Source organism: Cucurbita moschata, unplaced genomic scaffold (genome assembly GCF_002738365.1).
Source record: "Cucurbita moschata cultivar Rifu unplaced genomic scaffold, Cmos_1.0 Cmo_Scf00018, whole genome shotgun sequence".
Taxonomy (NCBI): domain Eukaryota; kingdom Viridiplantae; phylum Streptophyta; class Magnoliopsida; order Cucurbitales; family Cucurbitaceae; genus Cucurbita; species Cucurbita moschata.
Window position 1 is genome coordinate 2,898,550 of NW_019268534.1, and position 7,938 is coordinate 2,906,487.

Below are 7,938 nucleotides of genomic sequence, written 5' to 3' on the forward strand. Positions count from 1 at the left end.
TATATATATATATATATATATATATATATATATATATATATATATATATATATATGTATAGTTTTTATAATAAATCTTAAATCTAATTTAAAGTTAACTTTCTAGCTCGTTTGGACAATTAGAAAAGATTTCTATTTAAATATATTTTTAAAATTAAAATCAAAATATTGGTTGAGACTATTTTTTCGAAATCTCGACCATAAAATGGAACAAGGATATTCATAGATTGGGTTGAGTTGGATCATTTTTTAAATAAAACTTAATTATTCGTGTTATAGATTTTTTAAACTTAAACAACTATGGTTCAATAATGAACCTGACTCAATTCAACTCTAAAGTTTTATTTTAATAAAAATAAAACATTAATTTATACTTAATTAATTAAGATTTACGGTCTAATTTAAATATAATTCTAGTCGAAATATATTTTTAAAATTAATAATAAATTTTAGTCGTAGGAATCAATTCAACTCCTAAATTTTGTATTTATTTAAATCCAATAAGTACATAATCGGAAGAGTTAGTATTGATTGGATTTTATTTTATTTTATTTTTCTATTTTTTTATTTTTTTATTTTATTTTTTATTTTATTTTTTATTTTTTTAGAAGCATAACACTCCTAACCAGAAAATTGTACTAATTTATTTTCTTTACAAAAATAATATAAATCTATACTAGTGGTTCCGCCGCCGGCTGAGCGACGGTGTTACACGGGCTTCAGACCCTTTTGCGTCTTTTTTGTTTCTGCCGACTAGAGCGGCCGCCGGTTTTCTCGACAGTGACCCTACCGCCGTCCAATTCCCTTTGCGTCTCAATAACATTCTCTTCTGTCGGTTATCTATACCAATTTCTCCGTTTTGTTCCTGTTCGAATCCCGACAACGAAGACCAAGAGGAGTGATCTGCTCCTCGTGTAAACGCTTCGAGTAAGTTTTAGCTTCTTTTTTCTTTTGATACTCTGTTCGAGTTCTTAGTATCGATTCATTTGTCGATGAAGCTAATTTCATGTATTTGTCTCTAAATCCGTCTCTGTGTGGCTCGAATTGAACGGGATTGTATGTCGGAGACCCTAATCGGAATCTATCATTGACGATTCTAATTAGAGAGGCTCGTTATTGTCTGTAATTGGTTTCTGCATTTAGGGTTTGTTGTTTGGCTATTTGTAATTGATATCTGCGTGTAATATGAAATCTAATGGTTTCTAGGGTTAGCGGAGAGGTGTTTTGGGATTGAATTTCATTATACGATGGATTTACAAATGAAGGACGAAAAGAGCTTGGAAGAAGAAGAAGATGATTTTGTTGAATATGTTCCTGTGGCAAAGCGTAGAGCCATGGAAGCTCAAAAGATTCTTATGCGCAAAGGCAAGGCTTCTGCCCTTGAAGAAGAGTTGGAGAAATCAAGGCTTGCCGAAGCCAAGCCGAGTCTCCTCGTAAAAGCATCTCAGATGAAGCGTGACCAACCAGAAGTTAGTCCGACCGAGCAGATCGTTCAGCAAGAGAAGGAGATGATCGAGCACTTATCTGATCGTAAAACTCTAATGTCGGTTCGTGAACTAGCCAAAGGAATTACTTACACAGAGCCATTGTTAACTGGATGGAAACCACCATTGCCTATCAGGAGGATGTCAAGAAAGGCATGTGATTTGATTCGCAAACAATGGCACATAATAGTCGATGGTGACGATATTCCACCGCCTATTAAGAACTTCAAGGACATGAGACTCCCTGAACCAGTTTTGAAGAAGTTGAAAGAAAAGGGAATCGTGCAGCCGACTCCGATTCAGGTCCAAGGTCTGCCTGTGATTTTATCTGGCAGAGATATGATTGGGATTGCGTTTACTGGTTCGGGAAAGACCCTAGTTTTCGTTCTTCCTTTGATAATGATTGCGTTACAAGAAGAGGTCATGATGCCCATTGTTTCAGGGGAAGGACCTTTTGGTTTGATCATTTGTCCTTCAAGGGAGCTTGCTAGACAGACCTATGAAGTGGTGGAACAGTTCTTAATACCCATGAAGGAGGCTGGATATCCAGAACTTAGGCCTTTGCTCTGTATAGGCGGGGTGGATATGCGATCACAGATCGAGGTTGTGAAGAAGGGTGTTCATATCGTTGTTGCAACCCCCGGCAGGTTGAAGGATATGTTGGCGAAAAAGAAAATGAACCTTGACAATTGCAGGTATCTTACTTTAGATGAGGCTGATAGATTAGTGGATCTAGGATTCGAAGACGATATTCGGGAAGTTTTTGATCATTTCAAGGCTCAACGCCAAACTCTATTGTTTTCTGCTACAATGCCTACCAAAATTCAAAACTTTGCAAGAAGTGCACTAGTAAAGCCTGTCACTGTTAACGTCGGAAGAGCTGGAGCTGCAAACCTCGACGTCATCCAGGAGGTCGAGTACGTGAAACAAGAGGCAAAAATTGTTTACTTGCTCGAGTGTCTGCAGAAAACTCCACCTCCGGTGTTGATATTTTGTGAGAATAAAGCCGATGTTGACGACATTCACGAGTATCTACTCTTGAAAGGTGTTGAAGCAGTGGCAATACATGGAGGAAAAGATCAGGAAGAAAGAGAGTATGCTATCTCTTCATTTAAGGCGAGCAAGAAAGATGTATTGGTTGCTACTGATGTTGCATCAAAGGGTTTAGATTTTCCAGACATTCAACATGTTATCAACTACGATATGCCAGCTGAAATTGAGAACTACGTTCATAGGATTGGACGAACTGGACGGTGTGGTAAGACGGGAATTGCAACAACTTTCATAAACAAGAATCAAAGCGAAACAACCCTCCTTGATTTAAAGCACCTTCTGCAAGAAGCAAAACAGAGGATTCCACCAGTGTTGGCTGAGCTGAATGACCCTATGGAGGACGTGGAAGCGATCACCAATGCAAGCGGGGTCAAAGGTTGCGCTTATTGTGGCGGGCTTGGTCACCGTATCCGTGACTGCCCCAAGTTAGAGCATCAGAAAAGCATGGCGATTGCAAGTTCAAGAAGAGACTATTTTGGATCAGGCGGCTATAGAGGAGAAATTTGAGAAAGCTGAGAACAGAGGAAGGTATTTTTGTTTGATTTCCCCTTCCCTGCAGCTTGTAACTCTATAAACTGATGAATTAGAGTGGTAATTGTTTGTCTGCTTGACATTTGCTAGTCGACATTGATTTGATATCAGGGACAATGACACATGATCGAGAATCGGTGTCGATTAACCTTACTATGGATATCACTGATTGACAGTCTTTACAAATGATGACAAAAGAGAAGGGCCTGCTGAAAAAAGAGAGTATAAAATCTTGTCTTCCATCAGAACTTTCTGCAACAGAGATGAACTGAAGCAGATATGTGCATTCAGGTCAGTTGAGAGTCCTTGAGTTTTGACTTCTTTTCTGAAAGTAAATAGCCTAACAGATCAACAGCTAGTCAACTGGAACTTCTACATCCATTCTTATGCCTGATTTATCAAGAACCTGCGAAAGAATGGCATAAAATGAAAACATTCATCTCTATAAATCAAGAACGATGTAACTATTCAATCCCGCTAACAGATATTGTCTTATTCAAACTTCCCCTCAAGGTTTTTAAGACACGTCTTTCAAAGTGATGCAGCAAAACCAGTACTCATCCAGATACTGTCCTCCTTGGGTTTTCCATTTCTGGACTTCCCTTCAAGGTTTTTGGGTTTTCCCTTCTGGGTTTTCCCGTCTACTAGAGTTAGGTTTCCACACTCTTATAAGGAATGTTTCGTTCCACTCTCTAATCGATGTAGGACCTTACGACCAAGGTGATGAGTTGTGTTGGTTTCTTATACTCTCTAGTAAAGTATGGTAAATCAATGAAACATGTCAGCACGTTAACAGTACCTTGATGCAGTCATCGAGTGTCAAGAGAGAGTTTCTTGTATAGCCTGCTTCTTGTAACAATTGGCACAATACTTGCTGCAATGGGAAAGAGAAACTAATAATAGTTCGTTTATGAAGGTGAAAGAAATAATATGAGCACAAAGAAAATGTAGTTATTCCACTTCATGTGTTAGGACTGGACTAAATATGTTCCTTTCGAGCTACGTAAATACTCTCAATGCCTATGCACGAGCAGACATATCATCATCAAGGAGATGCATCAAGTAACTGTATGCATGGATTGGTGTCTCTTTCCGAGGATTTATATGCTATGTATTTGATACTAAATGAATCACATTGCGTTTTCAGATAACGATGAATTGGAGAAGCAACACAGATGCGAAATATCGAACAAGCAACACAGATGCGAAATATCGAACGAAAGGAAAGAAGACGCCATGCCTCTCTCTGCTCGTCGGAGATGAATGAATTAGACGAATCCCCAAGCACTTCAATGATGTCGTTGAAAGACACCTTCCCGTTGCAGTCAACATCATATAGCTTGAAAATAACTGAAATAAGGAGACACTAGCAATTATTAATACGAAATGAACCATCTCAAAGTAGTTTTCTTAGAGTCAATATCATGTATTAATGTCAGTTCAGGACAAAAAGTTTTTCCATTTAGTCCTGAACTTATAATTCATGATATCTTTTGGTTTAGTGATGATTCATGCCATACCGTTCTAGATATCATGAATTCTAACTTATAAGTCGGCTTCTTGTGACAAATTTGCTCCAATAATTGAGGAAGACAACCAAAAAGTTAGATGACTTTTGAGTAAAAATGTAACAGTCAAGTCCAAGCCCACCACTAGCGGATATTGTCGGTTTTAGCCCGTTATGTATCGCTGTCGTCTCACAATTTTAAAACACGTCTGCTAGAGAGGGGTTTCAATACCCTTATAAGGAATGCTTCGTTCCTTCTGCAAGAACGTGGGATCTAACAATCCACCCTCTGTGGGCCTAGTGTCCTTGTTAACACACGTTCAATGTCTGCCTCTGATACCATTTGCAACCGCACAAGTCCATCACTAGTAGATATTGTTCACTTTAGCTCATTACGTATAGCCGTCAAACGCGTGTACTAGGGAGAGGTTTTCACACCCTAAGAAATATTTTTTTTCCCTCTCCAACCAACGTGGGATTTCACAAAAAACGATGTGCCACTTACTACTACCATAAGAATGATTGCTAAGGATCCCTAATGTTTTAAATAAGCATTGATTTTCAACCAAAACCCGCAAGCCTGATCAAAACCAGCAAAAGATGAACAATCAGTAGCAAAACATGCACTTACATTCAATCTTATGGTGCAAACTAGCTTTAGCACTGAATGCTGACAAGAAAGCCACAAAATCCTTAAAATTCAAACCATCAACCATCTTGAGCAGACGCTGAAGATAACAACAGAGTAAAACAAAGAAATCGCTTGCCATAAGTCGCAACTCATACAATCAACACACAAACACACAATGTTTATATTCAATTTCAAAACAATACCTGAGGAAGTGGATTCATAGCAAATTCAGGAACTGAAAGGAACTCATCAGCTGAAATAAACCCCTTGGAATTTCTATCAAGCTGGCAGAATTTCTGAAACAATGACACTATTTCCTGTTGGGAGACTAACTTAAACACAGCAAAAAGTAAGCCAACCAAACCACAAACAAATAAACCAATCAAGACAAGTATAGATTAACCTACAAAGCTTATTGCAGTGCTCTTGAACTTCTTCAATATCATATTGAGTGAGCATCGACGAGGTATTCCCCATGAATTCTTGCCCAATTTCTAAATGATACTAAGGAATCGAACTTCTGAAATCGGAAAACCCTCATAAAAACCGCTCAACCAAATCAGTGATCAAATACAGAGAGAGTCGGAATAGAACAAGTAAGAACCTCAAATTTAATGGATCGACTGAAATTCAAACAATGAAGCTTCAAACGGATAGAAAACTGCGACAAAAATGGTGAAAGGGGAAAGAAGAACAGACCTGAAAACCACAGCTGACCTGATAATGAGCGGTTTCTTCTACTTACTCACATCATATATAGAAATGGAACCATCCCTGCTGCAGCTATCACCTGGACATCATCGAGACGCTAAAAGGCAGATATGAGTTTTCATGGAGCTTTTTTGTTATCATCGAAGGCGACGAAGATTATTCCCTTTCGTCCATTCATGTTGTGAATCAAGGGAAGCCTTAATCCTCATTTATTAGCTTAAATGAGATTTATAATCCATGAATTGGTTCATTCATTAGCTTGAGACCATTTTTTCTAATTAGTGAGAAATTCAAACTTTACCGACAATGACTTATGCTTGAGGCTCGAGTCATGTTTGAAAAAAAAATATATTTTAAAAAATATGAGCGATAATTGAAAACAATTTTTAAAAAAAATGATGTTGTAAATTAAAAGCCCGAATATAATTTTTTTTTTATTATAAATTAGTTTTCGTAATTATTAAAGTTAATAAATAAAAATAAATTCAAAAACCTAATTATTAAATACAAAGCTTTAAAAAGTCATAGACTAGGTGAGATTTTTTATTTTAACTTTTATGTGTCTCATTAATTCAATTTATTATTATTTATTTTTAAATATGTGATAGCGGAAATTCTAAATTTTGACTTCTAAATTCTAAATTTTTATAATTTTTTTTAGACAGCCATTTTGGTAAGTTTTAGTTAAACACTCGAAATTATTATTATTATAATATCAAATCTTCGTAATTTAATATATTTTATTGAGTGAATCTAATTGGCTTGGTAGAATAGGGTAGAGCAGACAAAATTTTTCGGCAAAATATAAGACTTGTGTCTAATGTGATGTTTTGTCTAACGCTCTAAGCTGCTTAAGTTAATACGAATATGAGGTGATTTCATTGCTAGTCTTGTCTGGAGATATAGAGGATCAATGGTGTTAGTGGGGAATGTGTCGAAGTCTTGCTTCTAACTCGTTAGATTCCTACGAGTAGTCGACTTGAACCTCGGGTCGGCCTCACCGACCTCGAGGCTTGTCGTGTTCCCTTCCAAATGGGTCGATTTTGATGGGTCTGATGGATTTGGGCCCAGGCCCATCAGCCCATAACTCATCGTTTTAACCAAATTAAAGAAAATAAATATAGCATGTAGGCATTGGCATGGCCCAAAGGAGAAGTAGAGACAAGAGAGGATTCGAAATCCCATCCAAAAATCAAAGTCAACGGCGACAAAATGTCGCCGGACGCCACGTGGCATATAAAATTCAACGACGTCGTATTGGATAAAGACAAAAAGGAAGAAGGCTAAAGTTGTCTTTTCAACGACGATCAACTTTGTAGTCTCCGTCAAAAGTCAAATCCACGATCCTTAAATTAATGTTCCATTTTTATATAATTTTTTCTTTTTTGGAAAAAAAATAAAAGATAATAAATTTGTTTTCTTTTTTTATAATAATAATAATAAATGAGGAAAATGGGCCAAGATTTCAATTCCTCCGTACAAATTTGAATTGAGGTTTGCATAATAGAATTTCTAAAATTTAGGAATATAAATTGATTTTAACAAAATATTTATATTAATATATTATAATCAATGTAGCTATAATAGCTTATTTTATCTCCGATCAATAAATTTATGTTTTCTAAATTATATTATTAATGTTAGATTAAAAATTTTAAATATTTATGTTTGTAATATAGTTAATTATTTTTGTGGATTATAATTAGTTATAAAATTATAACAATTTTATATTCACTTAATGTATTAAATTGACATTTCCATGAATATTATTAATCAACATCAATATAAGAAATATATATATATATATATATATATTTATAACTTAAAACAAATTGCATCATGTTATATTTTTTCAACAATATTTTTTAAAAAATCGAGATTTCGAGTCACTCTTTGAACCTTAATGGTAAGGTTATCCACGAGTTGGGTTGAGGAAATTTTTTAGACCAACCGCTAGCTCAATTTAACCTAATATTCTATTTTTAAGTTGGGTTGTGAGGTTTTTTTTTTTTTTTTTTTTTT

At 35.8% G+C, this 7,938-nt stretch overlaps 2 protein-coding genes across 9 annotated transcripts; one reads left to right on the plus strand and one right to left on the minus strand.

The window, feature by feature from the left end:
- The first annotated feature begins 642 nt into the window (after positions 1-642).
- On the plus strand, positions 643-4,584 carry LOC111456146 (DEAD-box ATP-dependent RNA helicase 35). Of its 5 annotated transcripts, XR_002712703.1 has the most exons (5): positions 643-926; positions 1,206-3,064; positions 3,179-3,358; positions 3,581-3,716; positions 4,215-4,584. XR_002712703.1 is itself a non-coding variant. In XM_023097924.1 (3 exons), the coding sequence occupies exon 2, from the start codon at positions 1,247-1,249 to the stop codon at positions 3,041-3,043; it is 1,797 nt and encodes a 598-aa protein (XP_022953692.1). In that variant the 5' UTR covers positions 643-926; positions 1,206-1,246; the 3' UTR covers positions 3,044-3,064; positions 3,179-3,494. The 5 variants fall into 5 exon arrangements, 1 of the variants encoding a protein (XP_022953692.1); XR_002712702.1 differs by lacking the exon at positions 3,581-3,716 and having other exon boundaries at positions 3,158-3,358; XR_002712701.1 differs by lacking the exon at positions 3,581-3,716.
- On the minus strand, positions 3,192-6,162 carry LOC111456147 (calcineurin subunit B-like). Of its 4 annotated transcripts, none has more exons than XM_023097929.1 (6): positions 5,613-6,162; positions 5,409-5,533; positions 5,206-5,302; positions 4,308-4,417; positions 3,856-3,941; positions 3,192-3,473 (listed from the first exon to the last, which is right to left on the minus strand). In XM_023097929.1, the coding sequence occupies exons 1-6, from the start codon at positions 5,680-5,682 to the stop codon at positions 3,452-3,454; spliced, it is 510 nt and encodes a 169-aa protein (XP_022953697.1). In that variant the 5' UTR covers positions 5,683-6,162; the 3' UTR covers positions 3,192-3,451. The 4 variants fall into 4 exon arrangements, with proteins under 4 accessions (XP_022953697.1, XP_022953696.1, XP_022953693.1 ...); XM_023097928.1 differs by having other exon boundaries at positions 3,867-3,941; positions 5,613-6,160; XM_023097925.1 differs by lacking the exons at positions 3,192-3,473; positions 3,856-3,941 and having other exon boundaries at positions 4,029-4,417; positions 5,613-5,725; positions 5,905-6,156.
- Positions 6,163-7,938: the final 1,776 nt, after the last annotated feature.

Bases quoted from the DNA above. Each gene is read 5' to 3' on its own strand.
- LOC111456146 (XM_023097924.1), top strand. From the start codon at position 1,247: ATGGATTTACAAATGAAGGACGAAAAGAGCTTGGAAGAAGAAGAAGAT.
- LOC111456147 (XM_023097925.1), bottom strand. From the start codon at position 5,682: ATGGGGAATACCTCGTCGATGCTCACTCAATATGATATTGAAGAAGTT. The intron at 5,534-5,612 runs GTAGGTTAATCT...TGTTTAAGTTAG, and splicing joins AGAGCACTGCAATAAGCTTT to TCTCCCAACAGGAAATAGTG. The intron at 4,418-5,205 runs GTAAGTGCATGT...TCCTTATTTCAG, and splicing joins TTTGCACCATAAGATTGAAT to TTATTTTCAAGCTATATGAT.